Raw genomic sequence first — 23,259 nt, forward strand, 5'->3', positions numbered from 1 at the left:
TCTCTCTCATGCCTCTCACTGCCTTCCCTTTTTCGTCCACTTTCTCTCTCATCATTTCTAGCTTCTCTTGGTCCCTTTGCTCTCTGCCCCCACAGCCTCATCTCTCTCCTCTCGCCCGTGATAGCCCCTGGCCTTGAATAAAGACTTCACACCTGTTCGGAGCTGTGAAGCAAACATTTCTCTGGGGTTTGTGTTGTGGGAGGCATGTCAGACAGCACGGGTGCTGGGCCTCTCTCCCGAGAGCGATGCTTTGTGCCAAGCCGCACGAGGTCTGTGCCACGAGAGCAGGGGAAGCCGCAGAACAGCGAGCCAGCCTACCCCAGACAGACCCGAGCAGCATGAGTGATGTGCCCTCCTTCCCACAGCTAGGCCAAGCTGCACGGAGCTGTACCCACGTGGCTGGGAGCTGTGTTCGGCTGAATAAGACGTGTCTGTTTCACAAGCACCATGACTCAGACGGAGAATTGAGCCTTGATAGGGGGTACCAGAACGGCGCCAACTTCCTGAGAGTTTTACCAAAATAGTTAAAAGTGTAGCCATGATATCCCAGAGGCAGCCTCGGATTGGGATCACAATTAGTCCCCGGAATTGCCCAAAAAAATGCGCCACCATCTGGTTAGTCTAATTAGCTTTATACAGTGTGAACACATCACAAAGGCACTGACTAGAGCAATGCCCTTAAGCACCAGTCACATTGAACATTTCAAATGTATTTTTATTTTAGGGAAACTAATTTTACTTTAGGGAAGATAAAATGATTTATCCATAATCACAGGATGTTGAGCTGATGCCAGGACTTGAACATAGTTCCAACGTTTGCAGCTCTGACCATAACGTGGAGTATGAGATTTTGTATGACTTTCAACATTCTCAGTTGATTTTAAAATGTTCTTTGGTTGGTCAATTGCCATCTGAAATGTGTTGACAGTGGTGAGGTTTCTTGGATTTTTCATACTTCATTTATACATTTCGTACTGTTGCTGCTTGCCTACCAGATAGCTTTTAGCTGTCTGTAGGCCAAAGACTTATGTGTACCATGCCAGAAACCTACAGTGGGCTTACAGCTTTGCTATTGCGTACCATAGTTTGGCTTTGTTATTACTCTTTCTTGCTTCTTAATGGATGGCTTGTCTTCTTGTGTTTGTCCCTTCTCTGAAGCATTGCCTCTTTGCTCTTTTTACCACTCTTTTGATTGGCTACTTCTATTCTTCCGCTGCACACATTTAGGTAGCTAAATTGTTTCTTTAGCCCCTCCATGCTCTCTCCCTTATGTGCTTCTCCCCCCAAAGGCCTGCCACACATGCTTCGTGTTGCTCTCTACTCCCCCATCTTCCTATTTTAGATGGATCGGACATTGGAGGCCAGGTAAGTTAAGAAAGGCAGGATTTATTCAAGCTTGGAATAGAGTACATAACCTCCTGCCTCAGCAACCGCCTAGTCGGAATGGGGGGAATCTGGAACCAACTGCATGTAATGCATGATTCCAGATTCCACGTTCCACGGCCAGAGGCAGGGCGACATAGAGTACAACATATCCTCTCTTCTTAATGAACAAAGAACAAACTATGTAGTTATGAAGCAATGACGTGAGAAAGGAGCATGTAAACTTCACACTTAGAACAGGGGTACATTGTAGGGCGGAAGCACACTGGAAGAGCGTGTACATAACCTATACAAGTAAGGCAAACAATAACAAGGAAGAAGAATGATTAATACATTACAAAATCATAAACTTGTAGTATAACGTGCGTAAAATCAATCAAGAAGAGCAATCAGAAGGAGAAAAGAGAAATGTGAGGTATGATTAATATAACACAAAGTTATCGTACTTCCTGGGGGTACTACGCTGTCTTGAGGAGCGAGAATCTACTTGTGCAGGCACACTGACTTGCTCATTAACTCGCCCAGACCCACTAGGGATGATTTTGGGATTGACAACGACTCCGGAACCATTGGAACAGGAAGCACTCTCAGAATCAGACTCAGCATCAGTTACTTTGTAACTAGAGGCGTTCTTGGCAACACCACTACTCCCTTTCGCAAATAGAGCAATTCTTCTGAAGTTCCAATTCTGGCCATTCTCAAGAACAACATGCCACTTGTGCACCTCTTTGACTTTAAGAGGGTCTGAAAACTTGTTCACCCCGGACTCTTTCCTACCCAACTTTATTTTGACGTAGTCACCAACATCGACTCTACCAACCTTCCCTTTGAAGCAACATCTGTCATTCATTGGGTTGGTACTAGGGCATTCAAACCCTTGAGACTTAAGTTCTAACAACCACTGAGGGACCATCTTAGTCTTGGGAATTCTACCTCGCATGCTTTCAAAGGGAACTCGATTAGTCACACTATGAACTGTGGTATTATAGGACCAAACAGCTTCTTCCACAGCACTACAAACATTGCGTTGACCTTGCACAGCCAGTTGAATGACACCCTTGATTAGTCTGTTCATGCGCTCCACAATGCCGTTCCCCTGTGGATTGTATAAGGAGGTATGCATGTGCCTAATGCCGTGGTTGGATAGAAAAATCTGCATGGAGGAGGATGTCAATTGCGTACCGTTGTCTGTCAACAATATACAAGGAAAACTTTCTTTCATAAAAACAGACCTAAGGTACCCAATCACACTTTCAGTGGTTATGTTTTTCATGAACTCAACGCACAACCATCGTGAACACACATCCACTAAAACTGTCGCAAACCGACAATCAGCAGACAAGTAGTCCATGGGACCAATAAAGTCTAAACAAACTTTGCTCTCAGGGCAGATCTTCACAGCTGGAGATGGACCCTAAGGGACGTGAATGCACCTTTAATCTCTTTTCACTCTCTTTGCACATCAGGCAGTTCTCAACCCAACGCCTTACATCATCATCTAGACCTGGCCACCAAAAGTTAGTCTTGAGACGTTTACTAGTCATGCTCTGACCGAGGTGACCTTCATGGGCTAGAGTAAACAACCTCTTCTTCAGGGGATTGGGAGGTATAAATCTTTCACCTCGCAAGACAAAATCGTCAGAGCTACCTACACTGAGCTTCTCCTGTACCTGTACAAAACTACGTAAAGAAGGTTTAATGTCACCTTCACGTTTCCACCCCAGGCGAATGGCGATGATCAGTTCTGCAAAATCTGAATCGGCTAAAACAGCTCGATGCCACTCTTCTCTAGAGATGGAATTAAAACCATTTGAACAAGCATCATTGAAATCGGCAACCAAACACACAGTCTCATCATCAAAGTCATAGCACTCTTCACAATCAACAGGGAGGCGGGACAAGCAATCCGCTTGGACATTCTTCCAACCAGAGATGTGCTGTAATAAAAAATCATACTCCTGTAACTTTGCGGCAAACCTCATGAGGCGAGGAGAACCTTTACTGGCACCCCCGGGTGAAAGTATTTTGAGGAGGGGCTTGTGATCTGTTCTCAGTGAAAAGTGTGTGCCCCATACGTACGTACGAAAGTGCGACACACTCCAAACAGCAGCTAACGCCTCACGTTCTATGACCGCATAATTGCGTTCTGAAACCGTAAGGGTGCGTGAAGCGAAAGCTACTGTTTTCTCTGTGTCACACTTCCTCTGAGACAGAATAGCACCAATGCCATAAGCACTTGCATCAACAGTCACGAATGTATCTCTGCCCGGTTCAAATGTGGAAAGAATACCTGCATTGACAATCTCTAACTTGATTGTTTCAAACGAATCAGATTGTCGTGGACCCCAGTCAAATTGCACACCTTTCTTGAGAAGTTGTCTCAATGCTTCAGTTTTGTGAGAAAAATTGTGAACAAACTTGGAATAATATTCCACTAGCCCCAGAAATGATTTCAATTGTTCTTTGTTTGAGGGAAGGGGAGCACACCTGATGGCTTTTAATAAGTCTTCCTTGGGTTTGACACCTGAATGTGATATAGTGTATCCTAGATAATCTATTTCTGTTAACAGGAATTGGCATTTATCTTTTCTAAGGGTGAGGCCTGCATCAGAAAATATATGTAACACCTTGGCTAGATTATCGTTGTGTTCAGATTCACTAATCCCTGTTACCAAAACATCATCCTGAAAATAATGGACTTGCTCTAAGTCTCCAAACAAGGAATGCATCATGCGCTGAAACACGCTGGCTGCGGAAGCTAACCCAAAGGGTAATCTTTTAAATTGGAATACTCCCTCAACGGTGACAAAGGCAGTAAGTTCCCTGGACTTAGGATGTAGAACTACTTGGTGGTATGCTGAGCGGAGGTCTAGCTTACTAAAGAATTTCACCTTGTCCATTAACAGTACCATCTCAGAAATGTTAGGGAGCGGGAACTTATCCACTACAATATTCTGGTTGAGGGACCTAAGGTCCACACAAAAACGCAGTTTTCCATCTTTTTTTTTTTGTGACAACAACAGGCGAAAGCCACTCTGAAACTTCTACAGGCTCTATAATATCCTGCTTTTGCATGTCATCCAACATATCCTTCACCTCCTTACGAATGGCAATGGGTATTCTCCTGAGAGCCTGTCTTACAGGAGAGGCATCTTTCTTAAGCTTTATAACATGCATGTAACCATCCAACTTGCCTAAATCTGTGCGAAAAACATCAGCAAACTTATCTAAAATGACATCAATACTGTGGAATTCATCAATAACTAAGACACTTTCTGCTGAACGCGGGTCTAAAATAATGTGTAAATCGTACTGTTGTATCCAGCCTAAAATTGCCGGACCGTCATCTGAAATGTATACTTTACCAGAAGAACATCTGCCTTTAAATTCAAATGAAGCATCCATAACGCCCATAATGTTGATAATTTGTCCACTGTACCCTTTCGGAATGATGTCACTCACATGAAGTGTCACATCGGGCCAGTGTTTTTTGAATAAAGACATAGGAAATATGGAGTGCATAGATCCCGGATCAACAAGTAACGTTATGGTAGCCCCATTTAGAACAAAATTGGCTTTTGGCCTCTGAAGACCAACGCAAAGGCATGTTCCTACATCATCACAACCTTCAATGCATAAAGACATTTCATTAGGAACATAGTCATCATCAACAAAAGCAACCTTATTAATAGAAGGTGACCTGCAGGCCTTGCTAATATGGCCCTTCCTTCCACATTTCATACAGGTTTTGTCTCTGGCAAAACAACCTGCAAAATCAGCTGCGTGAGCCATGCTACCGCAGCGAAAACAACCCATAAATTTACTTTTCCCAACCGAAATAGTATTTCTGTTTCTCTGTCTAAAATTCGAGAATTTGGGTTTAACATCACTTGAAACGAAGTTTTTAGGCTTGACGTCCGTGGAAGTGATACTCTTATCCATTTTGTTCACGACATAGATGGAGTCATCCTTCTTCACTTCCAAACTGTGCATTTCTTCCATGCATTTGTCGGATCTTTCCACCACCTTTGCAATTGCTATGGCTTCCATTAAGCTTGGATTTTTCGCAGCCCAAAGTTTTTGTTGCATCCTTTTGTTCTTGCATTGGACGATTAATTGATCCCTGATCATCTGATCGGTCATGGGTCCAAAATCACACTTCAACGAAAGTTCTCTAAGTCGTGTAACCATTTGGTCAACAGATTCTTTGTCTTTCTGAGGCATAGTATAAAACTTGTGTCTCTGCATGACAATGTTCACCTTCTTTCCGAAGTACTTCTCAAGTCTCATTTTCGCTTCCATATATGGATTTTCAACCAGCTCACCATCTGCACCACGTAATTCAGGTAGGAATTTGAATGCATGTTGACCTCCCTTGCCTAGAGAGTTTAGTAGGATTGCTTTTTTCCGAGACAAGGGAAATCTAAGGCCATCAATGGCTTCAAGGTAATTTTCAAAGACACCAATCCATTCTTCCCATTCTAAGATAGGTGTATCTCCCTCGGCCAGAAATGGGGGAGGAGGTGCAATGGTGGAATTTGCTGTCGTGGCCATAGTAATAAGAAATTGTAAGGTAATCAATGCGGAATTAGGCTGAGGCAGGAGAAGTTGTAAATTCAATAGATAAGTCGGCAGTTCAATATAATGTAAAGAGGCTGATTATGATGAACTGGTTCCTTGTAAAAGTGTGATTTTTATTTTACTGTCTTGAAAATAGGGAGCAGAATGAAATATATGAATAAAAAATGTTATTTTTTTTTTTTTTTCCCATTATTTTTTTTTTTTTAAAACAGTAAATGTTTTGACACTTCTAAAAACAAAACGCGAAGACTGGTGATTAAAGTATCCTGCGCCGTGTCCTTTAACTTCTAGTTGCAGTTGGAATGGTTCAAATCAAGAATTAGCGACGTGGTTGGCAATAAAAGCTCACGTCGTGGTTGGCAAAAGGAAAGCTGTCGGAAATGGCCGCCGTGCGTGCTGTCGGGAGACGTGGAGACGTGATGACGTGATGCGCGCGCGACCAAGGAGCCACAGCTTGAGTAAAGGTGCGCGCGATGCCTCGCGGTGCCTAGCAACGAGGGCTCGGGGAAGGCCGCAACGGACCGTTAACTGGCAAAATTAATTTCTTTTCTCGAGAAGCAGAAAAACAAGAGCAGACTCACGGCACCATCAGGACAGCAGCGGGAAGGTTCAGGGATGAGCGCCGAGTCGCAGAAGGAGCCCCCAAAGCACTCTGAGTCTAGCACCAGCCGTAAGGAAAACGTGATGGCAGAGGGCAGGCAGCAGGAGGCGGGATTCGCAGGATCGTCGCCAAAATATTGTAGATGGATCGGACATTGGAGGCCAGGTAAGTTAAGAAAGGCAGGATTTATTCAAGCTTGGAATAGAGTACATAACCTCCTGCCTCAGCAACCGCCTAGTCGGAATGGGGGGAATCTGGAACCAACTGCATGTAATGCATGATTCCAGATTCCACGTTCCACGGCCAGAGGCAGGGCGACATAGAGTACAACACTTCTCTTTCCCTCATGTGCAACTGTTTCCATAATTCCAGCTTCATCATCTCTCTACTTGCTTTCACTCTGGTGTGCTATTCTTCGTGTCTATATATCACTACGTGTTCCTCTCTTTTTTCCAGCCCCACCATTTTATTTATTTTTTATTCAAACCCCCGCCCCCTGGCTGCGCTTGCTTCCCTGCCCCCTCGCTGTGCTTGCTCTCCTAGGTGTGTGTGTCTCTGGGTGTGTGTGTGTGTGTTAGTAATTGCTGTCTGCTGAGCTCGTCCAGTAGGGTACAATATGTCTTACATTTGCGAGAGATTAAGCTGTTGGCAATGTAAATGACAATGCCATTTATTTATGTTAAAAAAAACATAAAAATAATGTCAAGAGCAATGCCAATAGCTCTAACTTTAACAAAGGCGAAACCATTGCATTGTAAATGCTTGTTTAATTGCCTTGTGGCATTCTGGATGTCAGTAATGGAATGCAACCAATAGAATACAATAGGGCGATAGAAAAGGATCGCGCTGGAATTTTTGTTGCACGCTCGGTCAGTGGAACTGGCACTTTTGAAAGATGCACCACAGATGAAGAAAGTCTTGGGTATGAATAAATAAACAATACCTTGCCTTGCATTTTTGTTGAATTAGGACAATATTCTCAGGGGTCTGGTAAAAAATAGCACACCATTTCAAGGGTATTTGAAATTCAATAATCCAGCAACGATGCCATAGATCCGAAGAAGGTGCACAGCGGCTCGCTCCACTATAATCCACAACTAGAGGTACTGCAGCTTGGAGTTAAGCTTGCTAAACGACAGCGTCATTACAGAGGAGCGTGATGAAGTGCACAGCGAATTCTGGTCGATGGGTCTAGGATCCCGAGACCTTCCTTATCACCAGATTATGTGGTATTCTTACAGGGTTAAATAGAGGAACCGCACATGAACCAGCAGTAAGATTCAAGAAGATTTAACCCATAATCTATCAATACCGGCCACCTCCCCGGCATCCATCAACTGTCTCCCATGCTGCTTGGATGTTCTGGAACCCAGAACGGCTTCTTACTAGAATGAACTGAGCGCATTGAATACAAACATAGTGTACAAATAATATAACCTACAATAAACCCCAAAACTGCAATGACATACTGTGTCCTGAAGTCATGGGAAGTCAAAACAGCCTGCCTGGCATTTTTTTCCAATTGCAGTGTTAAAATATGACATTCAGGGACAGATGTACGACCATAGCATTTTGCGACTCGCAAATTGCAATGAATTGCGAGTCGCAATTTGTGAGTTGCAAAATGCTATATACAATAGTGTTTACAACAGTGTCTGAGACACTGTGATTCCCAATGGTAATGACCCAATGGGGTCGCAAATTGCATGCCTCATGAATATTCATGAGGCTGTCGCAATTTGCGACCCCATTGGGAATGGCTGGCATGCCCAGTGATGGTGGCCTGCTGGGGTCAGCAGACCACCATGTCTGGGACTGCTTTGTCAATAAAGCAGTTTAAAACAAAAATGCAGCCTGTTTTCCTTAAAGGGAAACAGTATGCATTTAAAAAATAAAAATTAAACTTCTTTGTTTCATTTTTTAAGGGCAGGCAGTGATCCCTGGGACCACTGCCTGCTCTTAAAAAGAGTTTGCGCATGCATTCCCAAAGGGGAAGGGGTCCCCTAAGGGAACCCTTCCCGTTTGCAAGTGCCTTACTACCCGTCTAAGAAGGGTGGTAAACTTGCGAGTGTTTTGCGACTGCAATTGCGGTTGCAAAACATTCATACATAGGTTTAAGAATCGCTATTAGGAAGGGATGCCCTTGGCATTCCCCTTCCTAATAGCGAGCCGCTAACCTTATTTTGCGAGTCGCTAATTGATAAGCGACTCGCAAAATAGGGTTGGTACATTGGCCACACTTTTTTTGCTGTCGCAAATGGGCCTAAAACCCCTTTGTGACCGCAAAAAAACGGTCGTACATCCGGCCCCAAGTTAATTAATCAGCGGGGTTATTTGGCCTCCATGGAGTTTATATTTTTCTATGTGCTCCTGTTATGAAATATGCTTTGTTTCCTACTATGAGGTACACTAGGTTGGGGAACATTTTAATTGGTGATTCTTGCATATCAACATGTGTCATACATCTTATTGGTTATGCATATGTGGGATTAGTAAGTTTCAGTGTAAATTGACTTTTGTTGTTGGGCATTGCGGGTTCTGTTAATGGTTCAGATGTGCTAAATGCTTAGTACTGCAAGACTGATTGCGAAGTTTAAATTAACCAACTGTAGGTATTTTGAGAGTACTGCCTGAGCATTTACTTTCGACTCCATATGGGGTCTAGTTAGCAGATTGGAGAAGAGGATGTAGAAACCATCTGCATGTTGTTGGTAGATATGTGCTAGTTGTGCATGTTCAGGTGCTGCAAATGTAGAGAAGAGTACTACCCTGCCAAAAGATATGCAGGTGAGTACATCTGTATGTATTGGTGCAAACTGGGGAAAGAGCAGGACCCTGTTGCTAGTAGTGATATGCGTAGAGCACCTCATGCTATGCGCAGTTGGAGAGGAGTAGTACCTTGCTGTCAGAAGCTGAATGTGGAGGCATCCTATGGTGTGCTTAGTTGGGGAAGGGTTGTACCCTTTGTAACCAGTTGGATGGGGGAGGGGGACTCCATCATGGCTGATGTCGGAGAAGAAAGGTACCCTGCCTCGAGAGGTTGCAAGGAAAGTATCTCATGGGGTGAAAAAGTGAGTAAGTGTAGTACCCCATGGTGTTATGGGTGATAGCTACAAGGTTCACCTGAGTGTGCCCAGGCACCAGTTGTCATTCTGTACAAATAGGAAGATTTGACAAGGATGTGACCCAGGAGGCATAGTACGTTTGTGATTATTTTGTGGTGCATTTTACGTATAATGGAGAATGGCAGTGCTTAGTGTAGCTCGAGTGTGTTGTATGTGGCTTCTTCTTTACATGCTGATGTAGTCTGATTACTTTTTCAGTCTGCTTCAACTGGAGGCTGTCACCATTGTGTTTGCAAAATGTCCCAACTTTTTTCTGGTGCAGTTTCCAGAGGGCACATACTGGGTACATATTAAGTGCTTTCTTTGGCCAGACACTATTGTTGTTGGCCAGCTTATGGGACTGGGTGTGGGGTGTTTTGAAGTGCTGGGCTCCACTTGTGCGTGTGAGTAGGTGATGCGGACTGCTGTCCTTGTGGGGGAGGGTAGCTTGTGAAATATTGTGAAGATGTGAGAATCTGTTGTACTTTATAGTGTTAGTAAAGCGAGGTGAATATCTGGGTAGATAAAGGTCTCGTGTATGAGTGTAGTTGCGATGACGGGTTTTGTGTTGGACTCTGGTCAAGGGAATTGTGAGCCGAGGTGATCTATTTTGAAACTTTCGGATTGTGTTTTTCTTTTGTGTATTGAATGTGTAGACTTAGGGATGACGGGGAAACAATTTGTCGAAGGAAGCTAGGAGGTTCTGTGCCCTGGCTGACTTGGGACTGGGCATCTGTGACTGCATGTCATGCATGCATAATTGTTGTGAGGTGTTGTTGTGAGTGTGCAGGCGTGTGGTGGTAGGGCCTCAGGAGGTTGCAAGACGTTCACATCTTGGAGCATTCTACAGTTATAGTCATAACCCAATTGTTGTCTCGTTTCTTTGACATGAGATTTGGGGAGCCTTATGTCTTGACTCGTGGCAAAGTTTCTGTGTCTGTTGTTTGTTACCTTTTGTGTCTTCCTGGGTATTGGAAAGTGAATGATTGTCCTTGTATTTTATATGCAAGGAATGGATGGCTGTTGTTTTTAAGAGAGGGCGGTGTATCCACATTCCCTATATGTCTGAGCTGGTTTCTGGAATGCTGAGGAAGAATAATGTAATACAATGTAGGTGTGTTGTCTCGAGTGGGTGCCAGGGAAGGACAATTAGAGGGAGGATGGAGTTCTGCCAGGACCTACCTCCTGTAGACTAAGGGCCTAACATGCAATAAAGAACTTACTGCCTACAAGAGTGGCTCCACGCTCTTATGTGAAGAGCCTGTCCTCTAATAAGTACATTAGTGTAAAGGCGAAAATTGCCTGAAAGTGACTATTTTAGCCTGACATCCTGTAACTCATTGTTTCTGCAATATTTGGGAATGCAAACTTAACTACAAGTGGTATGTTACTTTTCCTTTACAGAAATTCAGGGACATTTTGGACAACAACAGGAATGTTTCCTCATGAGTTTATCATTAGCTTGAAAGGACTGGCAAACATCAATACTATTACAGTGCAGAGTTATTTAGGTGAGTTTTTTGTTACATACATTGAAATTATACCTCTCTGCCTGTGTAGTCTTTAAGGAGGGAAAATGCATGTGTTTGGGACGTTTGATCACACATGAAGTCATTAAAGATACCCAGCTCTTTAGAAGACGAGGTAGTTGTGCAGAACGGGCAAACCAGTTGAAGCCTTAGGACAGAATTTAGCTTGTTGGAAGAGTGAAAATGATTTCATGATGGTGAAACCTTCCAAATGACCACGTGTTGATATCTTTGTTGATGGGTACCTTGTCAGCTGTACTTGTAATTGTATCTCGCCTGAAAAGTTTTTTTGTGAGTTTTGTGTTTTTTAATGATTCTGATAAGCAGTTCTGATGTGCTGCATGCAGTCAGAGGGGTCTCGGGACCCAAATGCTTTGGGTATAATCGTCCAAAAGTTGACAATTTATACATACAAACAATATAGGGGATGGAATTAATTTAGTAGTTTTGTCATTTTAGGACATTATACTGCAAAGCTGCCAGAGAAAACCAGAACTTAGAAATTTGTGGCAAATGTTTCATTAGTAAATCACTTTTGTGAATAAAATAAATATTGCAAATGGTATGTTTATAAATAATGTAACCAATCAGAGCAATCAAAGTCAGATATTTGTTTTAAGTGGAAAATGGGCCATTCAACCCCAAAAAGATTGGAATTCTTTTGTAGGAAGTAGTTAATGTTTAAAATATATATACATAAATTAATCTGTTCTATAAAATTGAACGCACCAATGAGTGGTTTACAACATTTAATTCTTTTAAATCTTTATTAAGTTGCACCTCAATTCAAGTGCTGGTTAAAGAAGGATTTTCAAACCTTTGGAATATGCTTTTTCTGCTACAATTAAAGCCTGCGATGGTAACATTCTCTGGGTAAAGTTAAAGCTACAAAATATTCCTACTTAATATATGGGAACCAGTATTGGTGCATATTTGACACTGTTGGTCAAGCTCCTTCTCTTAAAATAATGTATTTTTCCAACAATTGTATAAAGTGCTCTTGGCATTTGTTAGTTTTCCCCAAGAAAGTTTCTAAAATATTTAGTGGTAAATAGCGCATTTCCAAAGCACATTTGGCAAAGCAAAATAGTAAAAATGAAATAAGTTTTAATGGAGCCTAGCTGTTTTTCTCAAGCAACTTAAAAAGCTGAACTTCAATGTTCGCATCAGAACATTAAATCGCTCGTGGATGTTGACATTGGGTGGGGGAGGATGGTTTAGAGAACAGTATAGCGTTACCCGTGCTTCTCTCGCAGTGATCATTTACACTTGGTGTATATCTGAAACATATTTTGCCAATCATATTGTTAAACATAGTGTGAGTTGTAAAGTTCACTGCAAAGGAGTTGGTTATTCTTCAACAGTTCGCTCTACTATGAATTGCCAGGGCCTTCTCCTCCTTGTGTTTGACCCTTTTTTCAGTTTTAACTGTGAGCAGCCAGGCTTTCAATAAGAATGACAGAGGATTCACTTGAGTTGGGTTATTACGACATCATGCAGGCAGATGTAATACACACAATTCCAATAGTTTTGTTTTTACTTTTTCCTCCTTCTATAGCTTTTCATGCAGCCCTGCAAAGGCATGCCATTTTGTCTTCCTTTTTAGGTCTCGCATGGCATACTGCGTGTGAGAAGTTAGCCTGGCAAATGATGTCCACTATTCTAGTGGGCACCTTGCACCAGTCTAATCGACCCTCATTGATGGTGGTTGTAAAGTCACCCATATAGACAAGCTATCCTAGTGGTAGCATGGACCAGCAGTCTTAGGCTAAGTCTTCAGAGAGCATGTGAAGCAAGCTGTTTTACCAAAAATAATCCCTTGAGTACCAAATGAAAGGACACCACACAAGGTATATATCAAATATGTATGTATTTATTCTAAACACAACCCCTATGCACTCTTTATGAGGTCAGAGGTAAAAGTACATTACAAGTTACTCAGTTAGCAGACGATAAGTTGCACAAATACAGTTATGCCCTAGGGGCCTCACAGACCATATACTAAAGAAGTGGTATAAGAACCACGTGAGAGTTAGAAAGCAGGCCTAGGGCCTGTAGAATCACTGGGACTTCACTAAACAACCAAAGGTTAGGAAGTAAGAGGCCCACGGGAGACGCGTGCAGTGTCTAAACACAGTTGCGAGTTACCATTGACTTATAATGGGAAACGAAGAAGTTACAAAGTTACAGTTTTAGGACACTTCCGGATGGACTACGATAAAACCCCTTTAGACAAGGACACTTCGAGACTCAAGACCCACGGGAGCACCGGAGTACTCGTGCTACCATACCCAGGGAAGCCGGGTGCATAGGAGCCTTTTGGTGTCGGGTTTTGTCGTAATTTTCTATGGAGAGCTGCAAAGAAGTGCTGCAGGCGACCAGTTGAAAAGGGTCCGGGTGGATCGGTGATGTGAAGAACCTGAAAGCAGAGGGGACAGAGTCTGGGTCACTAGCTAGTGACCAGGAAGGAACCAGGAACGAACCAGGCGTTGTCGCGTGCTTGAAGGTTAGGAAGGTGAGCTTGTCTCTTCAGCCACGAGGTCCAGGAGGCATCGACGATGACCAGGCGCTGGATTCGAGCTGTCCCACGAAGGATCTAGTTGACTGCGGTGTCGGTATCCGGATTGGACCCAACAAGCCTTGGCAACCGCAACCCACGCAGGTTGTTGAGATTGGCTCTGTTGCAGACCAGCAAGGTCTGTGGTGCTTCTCCTTTGAAGGGAAGCTGGAGCAAGCCTGGAGCAACCAGGAAAGCAGTTTAGTTCGAAAGAAAAGTCTTCAGGGGGCTCACTAGCCAACGGGCAAGGAACCGGGAAGACGCGTCAAGCTGAAATGCAAGAGCGGGCCCCACGCGGCACTCGTGGAGTGTGGAGGGCTGAGCTTCGGTGCAAATGGCGCTCGGGTCTGGGGCTTCACGTACCCCAATGCACAACTGCGAGGGTACCTCGGTAGTCGAGCTGTTAGCAAAATACAGGATGTCCAGGGTGTCCGGTCCCGCGTCTTTCATCTCCGCCACGGGTCTCAGCTTTGCTGTGGTGTGGGTCAGAGTTAGAGAAGTCTGAGAGTCCAGTTCCTGTGTCGTTGAGTCTTCGGGTTCCGGCGGGAGCTTCGACAAAGCATACCGGCAAGTTACTGCTGGTGCCTGTTTGCACAGGGTGGTCACTCCTTGACCACAAGGGAGATGTCTTCCGTCTTCTAGTGAGGATAGAATGTCGGAGGTCCAAGAGTTCTGTATCAAAGTTTCTTTCCAGGATAATCTAAAGTCCTGGGGACACAGCTCCTTTACTTATACAAAGCTAAGGGGCTGGATTACCTGCCTAGGTCCCTCCTATTGTGTGGACCTGAGAAGGGGGTGGTTACACCCCTTTCCCCTTGTCCAGTTTCGCACCAGAGCTGGGGCTGGAGTGCCCCAGCAACTGGTTTGAACTGGGCTATGCACGGAGCTCCTTGTGTGCCCCAGGCAGTGTCTCAAAAAGCATCTGCTGATGCAGCCCTCAACCAATCAATCAATCAGTCATTTGTTAAGCGCACTACATACCCCTGATGGTCTCAAGGCGCTAGGGGGGCGGTATTGGGGGGCGCTACTGATCAAACAGCCAGGTCTTTAGTGTCCTCCTGAAGGTCAGAAGGTCTTGGGTCTGTCGTAGGCTCAGTGGGAGGGTGTTCCATGTCTTGGCGGCGAGGTGGGAGAATGATCTCCCGCCGGTGGTTGTTCTTCGGATACGCGGGACGGTGGCAAGTGAGAGGTCTGCAGAGCGTAGCTGGCGGTTGGGGGTGTAGAAGGAGAGCCGTCTGTTGAGGTAGGCTGGTCCGGTCTTGTGGAGTGCCTTGTGTGCGTGGATGAGGAGCTTGAAGGATATCCTCTTGTTGACGGGGAGCCAGTGCAGGTTTCTCAGGTGGGGGTGATGTGGCTGTGTCGTGGTACATCGAGGATCAGTCGTGCCGAGACGTTTTGGATGCGTTGTAGTCGATTGATGAGCTTGGTCAGTGCTCCTGCGTAGAGGGCGTTTCCGTAGTCTAGTCTGCTGCTGACGAGGGCCTGGGTGACTGTCTTTCTTGTATCTGTCGGGATCCATCTGTAGATCTTGCTGAGCATGTGGAGGGTGTTGAAGCAGGAGGAGGAGACGGCGTTGACTTGCTTGGTCATTGAGAGCGTTGAGTCGAGGATGATTCCCAGGTTGCGTGCGTGGTCGGTGGGGGTCGGGGCTGCCCCCAGTACTGTTGGCCACCAGGAGTCGTCCCAGGCTGACAGGTTGGAGCCGAGGATGAGGACCTCCGTCTTGTCCGAGTTCAGCTTCAGACGTCTGATCTTCAGCCAGTCGGCAACGGCCTTCATTCCTTCATGGTCGTTGGTTTTGGCGGTGATGGGGTCCTTGGTGAGGGAGCGGATCAGTTGAGTGTCGTCGGCGTAGGAGATTATGTTGAGGTCGGGCGACGTGTGCAAGCGGGGCCATGTAAATGTTAAACAGTGTCCGGCTGAGGGAGGATCCTTGGGGTACGCAGCAGATGATCTCGGAGGTTTCGTAATGGAACGGGGGGAGGCGGACGCTCTGGGTTCTGCCGGAGAGGAAGGAGGTGGTCCATTCCAGAGCCTTGTCTCGGATCCCTATGACGTGGAGGCGTGCGCGTAGTGTGCGGTGGCAGACGGTGTCGAAGGCGGCGGAGAGGTCTAGGAGGATGAGTGCTGCAGTCTCCCCGTTGTCTAGCAGGGTGCTGATGTCGTCGGTCGTGGCGATGAGGGCGGTCTCGGTGCTGTGGTTGCTGCGGAACCCTGACTGGGAAGGGTCCAGGATTCAGTTCTCTTCGAGGTATCGGGTTAGCTGTCTGTTAACGATTTTCTCGATGACCTTGGCTGGGAAGGGGAGCAGAGAGATGGGCCGTAAGTTCTTGAGGTCTCTTGGGTCTGCCTTGTTTTTTTTTTAGTAAGGGGGTTGATCTCGGCGTGTTTCCAGCTCTCTGGGAAGGTCGCGGTCTCAAGGGAGAGATTGATGACGTTGCGTAGGTGGGGTGCGATGGAGCTGCTTGCTTTGTTGAAGACGTGGTGCGGGACAGGGTCTGACGGAGAGCCGGAGTGGATTGTGCTCATGGTCTTGGTGGTGTCATCGATCGCACGCTGGTCCAGGCTAGTAAGGGGACGTGGTCGATGGTGTGCGGAGGGACTGTTGTGTTGCTGTCTGTTGGGGCTGTATGGGTGTTGAAGCTGTCGTGGATGTCTGCTACCTTGTGGTGGAAGAAGGTGGTGAGGGAGTCGCACAGGGCTTGCGATGGCGGGATGTCGTTAGTGTTGGAGCTGGGGTTAGAGAGTTCCTTCACGATGTTGAAGAGCTCCTTGCTGTCGTGTGCGTTGTTGTCTAGGCGGTCTTTGAAGGAGGTCTTCTTGGCAGCCCTGATGAGGTGGTGGTGGTGGTGGTTGCGGACGGCGTGCTTGTGTGCTGCGTGGCTGTCCGGAGTTTGTTCACTGTGCCATTTCTTCTCTAGTTTCCGGCAGGCTTTCTTGGAATCTAGGAGTTCTGCTGTGAACCAGCTGACCCTCTTGCTGGCGTCTCTGTGGGGGGATTTCTTCAGCGGGGCGAGGGTGTTGGCGCAGTCCTCGATCCAGCGTCTGAAGTTGTGGGCAGCGACCTCGGTGTTGGAGGGTTCGGTGGGTGGGTTGAGAGCGAGGTTTGCATTTAGTTGGTCTTCAGTGATTTTGCTCCAGCGGCGGCGGGGGATCTGTTGGGTGTGGTGGTGTGTGGTGGGTTTCTGGAACGTGAAGCGGATGCAGCGGTGGTCTGTCCAGAGGATTTCGGTGGTGTGGCTGACGGAGATGTGCGGGCTTGAGGAGAAGACAGGGTCGAGCGTGTGGCCGGCTGAGTGGGTGGGCGTTGAGACGAGTTGTCTCAGTCCGAGGTTGGCGAGGTTATCGATCAAGGTTGTGGGGTTGTTGTCGTTGTTGTTCTCAAGGTGAAAGTTCAGGTCTCCGAGGAGGATGTAGTCGGTGGAGGTCAGGGCGTGCGTGCTGATGAAGTTGGCGACGGAGTCGCAGAACTGGGGGCGGCGTCCGGGGGGGTCGGTAGACGAGGGTGCCTCTTAGGGTGGAGTTGGGGTCTGTGTGGATCTGGAAATGCAAGTGTTCGGCGGTGCTGAGTGCGTCGTCTGTGCTAGTTGATACCCTGATGCTGTTCTTGTGGACGATGGTGATTCCTCCTCCGACTCCGTTGGTGCGGTCTCTGCGGATGATCTTGTAGCCGTCTGGGATGGCTATGGCGATGTCGGGTGCGTAGGAGTTGTTCAACCAGGTCTCTGTCAGGAAGGCGACGTCCGGGGAGGTTGTGTTGAGCAGGTCCCAGAGCTCGACGGCGTGTTTGTGTGCCGAGCGGGTGTTCAGTAGTATGCATCGGAAGTGGTTGAGGTCTTTCTTGGCGGGTGGTTCGTCGGCTCTGTGGATGGTGTAGCTGCAGTCCTGGCAGGTGAAGGGACCGTATGTGCGTTTAGGGGCGGCCTTGAAGCAGTTGTGGGTCCGTCCGGGATTGAGAGCATGCTGAGTGCTGGCGTCATACTGGCGGCAGTCGTCATGGCGGGTGCGGGGGCCAGGGGTGCTAGCGCTGGGTGCGGTCCAGGCGCTGACGGGTGCAGACGGGCTTGTTGCGCGCCAGCGGCGCGACTCCGGCATGTATGGGGAGGTGGGAGTGAGGAGCAGCTGGGAGGCAGGGGGCAGCAAATGGGCAGTCAGGGGGGCGGAGCCGCAGGGGACGCAGCGGTGGGGGCGACGAAGGAAACAGAAGGCAAAGGACACAACAATTGAGGGGTAAACGAGTGGCACAGAGGGCAGAAAGGTCACAAAAGGGCAAAAGGTCACAGAAAACGGGGGAAACGAGTGGCACAGAAGGCAAAAGATCACACGAAAAGGGCAGAAGCGTCACAAAAAACAGGGGGAAACGAGTGGCACTGAAGGCAGAAAGGTCACAGAAATGCAGGGGCAGCTAAGCAACAGAAGGCAACAAGCATTTACAATGCAATGGTCTCGGCATTGTTAATGTTAGAGCTATTGGCATTGCTCATGACATTATTTTTATTAATGGTTTTTTTTCAAAACATAAATAAATGGCATTGTCATTTACAATGCCAATAGCTTAATCGCTCGCAAATCTGCAGGGTGCAGGTATTCAATCAATCAATCAATTGTGTTTTATCTTTGCATACTGCAAAGCCTTGTAGAAAGGGTGACATGGAGACTCTGGCCTTACTGGTGTGGGGTTCTAGCGCAGGTGCTGAGCAATAGCCACATTAAATATATGTTCATAGCCGCCTGTAAGCACAGCTGCCACGAGCTGCGCGCCCTCTGCCCTGCGGCTCTGCCTTCCACCCATGGACAGACACAGGGGCTGGGGCCTAAGACTACCCGGCCTCTGCAGCTGCCTCTCTGGGGCGGTCAGGGCCATTTCCTGGATCTGAGAAAGAGTTGCCGAGCTGACTTTAGTATAGAATTCTCAATAAAAACATGTCATTGGATAATAACCTGATTATATTTTGACCATTGCCCATATATTATCTATCCTCATGCACTACTACCTATTATTGCATTTCTGGCTTGTATTAATGCTTGCTAGGAGAAATAACAATTGTAGCAAGATGAACCCATGCCTGATTGAATTGCATGGCACTTTACATGTTTACTTCTTTATAGGTAATTGCATTCATTCTCATTTTTTCAACTCCAGACCAGGCCTATCATACCCTAACCTGCCCCTATCAGTAACTTACATCCTCACGATTTCTAGGTGCCTATTGAGAAAGTATAAATGCATAGTTATATTGCCTTAAAACGAATACTTCCTTACACATATATACCTTACAGTGCACTGAAATATCACACAGTGACCTTTCAATGTCCTTCTTTAATCTGAAGTGTTCATTTGCCTTAATATGCATGCTATGTTTTATGTTTCTCCTGGGCCCGAATGCCATTTTATTTAGTGCTGTACATTTGCACATTTTCTGTATCTTGTACAAAAGCATAGCCTTGCTTCCGATGTTGGCAACCGAAAGCATGATTTTCAGTGCTCAGCAGTATGTTTATGTACCAGTAGCTTATTTAAAGGTCTCCCTCCACGTCTTGTGAGAGGATCATGCCTCCTTCTCATTAGGTAGTTTTGTTGATTTAAAAGTTTCTAGAACATATTCACGTTTACGTTGACTTTTATTGAGAGAATGGTGTGAAAAACGAGACAGAAATGTATAGGTTTTTGCATTATATGCCCAAATTGGCTTTTGAACGGATACCCTGGCTCGTTGAAAAGACAATGGTCACTTACTGTTTAGCTTACATATTAGCTGTTTTTGCATTGAAAGCATGTTAGACTTTAGGCCTCATCATGCTGTGTTTTATTTGACAGTTTCTTCTTGGCCCTTCTGAATTCCCCGAGTGTGCAGCCCAGCCCGCTCAGCGAAGCTTTTATCGCCGCCGCGCGCTGGTATGCTGACTCCCCCTGCATTCCAGAGAGGGAGAGGCGCGCGACGCGATCCGCTCTGCATTGCCAGGCTGTGGAGACAAGACCTGGCCGCGCGCACAACGTTATCCTATGGAAAAACGCTGCGCGCGCCCAGGTCTTGTCTCCCTTCGGCGTCTCAGACTGCTGAGACGCCGACAATAGTTCTCAGCGAGAACGCGCTTTCAGCGCGTTATAGCCGAGCCCTAAAAACGGGCACAGAGAAACGGGGTCTGCGAGGGGAGCAGAAGGAAAAACCGGGCAGAGACACACAGGGACAGCGAGGGGAACAGAGGAAGAGAACAGGCCTACCTGGAAGGGTCAAGGGTCGCTCCCCCTCCGCACAGCACCACCTTTGTGTCCCTGCCCCAGCTGCCGCTGCTGAATAAGTTCGAGGCCCTCCTCCACATGCAGGCTACCACCTGCGCCTCATCCCTGGTGGCCAGTGGTAGGCCGTAGGTTTGCTCATCCTCCATTGTATTGCCTGTATTTTCTTTCATTGCTCCCGTTGTAGTGACTGCATTTTCATTGTTGTGTCTGTGACTGCTGTTGTCTTCTCCCCCGCTGCCTGTGCGTGGTCTGTGTCCGTTCTCTTCCTCTGTTCCCCTCGCTGCCCCAGTGTCTCTCTGTCCGGTTTCCCTTCTGCTCCCCTCCCTGTCCCAATACACATCTGCCTGTCTGGGGAGGTGCTGGCACCTCTCTGGACAGGAAACCTATTGTCCAGGCCTCCCCTGCTGGAGTTTCGTCCAGCAGCAGGAGGTCAGACTTGTGTCTGTGGCAGCCGCATCCATTTTGTGATGCTGGGGCTCTGTTTAACCTGGTAAAGCAGTAACATACATGTCTTTTCCCTCTAGAAGGGTGGAATGCTAGCCCCGCCCCCAGATTTGGCGGGGGGGAGGGGGTAGTATTCCAAAGTGTTTGACACCTTACACGACATGTTTTGATAAAGCCAAACCAAAGTTAGCATTAACCGCGAGGATTATAATGCACTTAAGAGTATATGGTATGGCTATATCATAGAACAGCTATAAGGAGATGGTTCCGAAAGTTGCAGAGGGGCTCAGCTCATGCTAGGGCACCCTTTCACATAAAACCAAGCACTCTGCCTCCAGGATTGTCGAGGCCTACCCTAGGAGTGACTTATAGGTGCATATGTGTCTATATACAAGGTAGATATAGGTATACTATATATCTAAGTAAGTGGTGATTACACCACCTTACCCAAGCTGAGTGATCAGCCTGTGGTGTCAGTTTGGGGGGCCAGCCAGGGGTGGCATAATACATGCTGAAGCCCCTGGTAGGCCTTGGATGCACCTATGCCCTGGGTACCTATGGTTCACTATACAGGGGCTCACAAAGGTGACCCAATACCCAATCTGGTATGTACATGGTATCAATTTAGAGAGAGAACAGCTGGGCTGTGGGTCTGATTAGCAGGCCCACAGCCACACTAAAGTCGAAAACCAGAAAATCACAGCAAAAAGTGGGGGTGACCATAGGAAGCAGACCCTACTCTCCTACACAGTGCACATGCGCAGTCGAGCTCGCAAGATTTTATGTTTTAGGGTGAGTTTCAGTAGCGAGGGTTAAGCCCCGCCCCTCTTCTCTATTGGCTGGCCTCCTAAACGGTGGCCAGCCATTGGAGAAGAGGTCCCCATGACTTATTTCTTTCTCTTTATGCCCCGTCCTTTTCAGACTGGCTGACTTGACTTACAGCTGTGGTAAAAGCTTTCTTATCTTCTTTATCGGGCTATCTGTCGCCCCATAAAGAAGACAAGAAAGCTTTTACGCCAGCAGCAAGTCAACCCGAGGCCGTCCGAGTGGGACGGGGCTAAAAGAGAAAATAACACGTCACAGCCAGCGCTTGTTTTTTGTTCGAGCTGGGAGCAGTGCGGAATGGATTGTAACTGTTTTCGCCAGCTGTTTTCGAAAGGAGACACGTGGCTCCGGTGTCATTTCATTAATCCATTTTGATTCCGCCAAAGTTACCGGAACAGGTTGAAGGTTGCCGTTCAGGACAGCACGGGACCACTTACGAACACAATTACCTACAAAATCGGCCTTGCGTACTGCATTTCAGAGCTCAATCTCCCCACCGCGTCCCGAGCCTTTCCCCCTCTGCATCACAGCACGAGGAAAGGTGACGCTGTCCTTCAGGGCCCTCTCTGCAAACTTGTAAGCGGTTTTTGTACTTGGGACTTCATCTGCATTCAGCAGCGTTTTTACTCTACTTGTGCGTCACTCTGCTACTGCATGGCAATGAAGCCGCGACACTGGAGGCTAAAGGTCTGCTAATGCCGCCTGTGAGGAGAGGCCATTGTGTGATGAGGCATTCCCACCACACCAAGCGGGGGCCCCTGCCACCGCCTCTTTGGCTGCCAGAAGCATCATGTTGAGCCTCCAAGATTCTCTGGGATGAGCATAAATCTTTGCTCAAGTCCTGGAGCAGTAGCTATAGCCCCCTCAATGTGCACTAGAATTACCGACTTCTCCGTACGAGACATTAAAGTGTTGTTAGCGATGAGACGCATTTTTCAGTAACTTAACTCACCATACTAAATCCATTTCTGCGTGCTGTTAGCTGCTCTGCTGCAACCGGAGCTGCATTCACGTTCTTTTAAGTGGTCTGTGTGTTAAGACTTACAGCGGACGTTCAATCTGCTTAATAGTGAGGGTGTAGAGCCGGACTACTGTAATGCTGGAAACTTGCCTGGGCAGGTTTTGTATTCTATCCTCAGCGGTGGCGGCGCGCAGGTGAGAGAGGTACAGGCCCTGCCCCTTGTGCCCCCCGGCCCCGCATGCATTGTGATATGTGCAGGGGTCACCGGTTTGTACATTTTGATGTCTGTGTTGTGTGAGAGACCAGGTGTACTTTCTGTGTGAGCTCCGCGCTAACGGCCACCCACTTTCTCTTTTTGAACCCGCCCACTGTGGGTAGGACACTCAGCCATCACCGCTAGCTCAGCGACGGCAGATGACTCGGCCCGCCTCCGCTGGGAGCGGCGACTCCCTCCCCCGGGCGGCCTCCCCTTCATGACCTCCGACCCCCGGCGGCCTCCCCTCTCATGCCCTTCCCATCCACCACTTAATCCTGCTGAACCCACAAGCCTAATTTCTTTTAAACCACTCCCCTATTAGCCGTCACATTTTCAGACCGTCAGCCACCTACTCCTTGTTTTCTCCAGCTGCACCCTTTCAGTCCACATATATCTACCTATCATCCTTTATTCCCCTCTAAATATTACCCGGTTACTTTCTTACGTCACCATAAGAGTCAATCTGCCTATAACCCCTCTAACCTCCGCTGGGAGCGGCAACTCCCTCCCCCTGGGCGGCCTCCCCTTCATGCCCTCCGGTGGCCTCCTCTCTCATGCCCTTCCCATCCACCACTTAAGCCACACTAGTGCAGACCAGGAGGAGCTGGGAGACACAATGTAACACCATTACGTATGTGTGGATGCTTCTTCACAAGTAATTTTTGAACTACATTGGCTCTTGGAATTATGCTCTGTGTATGTGTGTGTGTCTCTGTGTGTATGTGTGTGTGTATGTATGTGTGTGTGTGTATGTGTGTGTGTGTGTATGTGTGTGTG

General features: G+C 47.2%; 1 protein-coding gene across 2 annotated transcripts in view; it reads left to right on the forward strand.

The window, feature by feature from the left end:
- IFT25 (intraflagellar transport 25) overlaps window positions 1-23,259 on the forward strand; it is a 114,494-nt gene that overhangs the window by 65,705 nt on the left and 25,530 nt on the right. For both annotated transcript variants that reach the window (XM_078673452.1, XM_078673451.1), the window contains exon 2: window positions 11,074-11,180. In XM_078673452.1, the coding sequence (XP_078529578.1) occupies window positions 11,074-11,180 (107 nt within the window). The remainder of the gene's footprint in view (window positions 1-11,073; window positions 11,181-23,259) is intronic.

Source organism: Lissotriton helveticus, chromosome 1_2 (assembly GCF_964261635.1).
Source record: "Lissotriton helveticus chromosome 1_2, aLisHel1.1, whole genome shotgun sequence".
Classification (NCBI taxonomy): domain Eukaryota; kingdom Metazoa; phylum Chordata; class Amphibia; order Caudata; family Salamandridae; genus Lissotriton; species Lissotriton helveticus.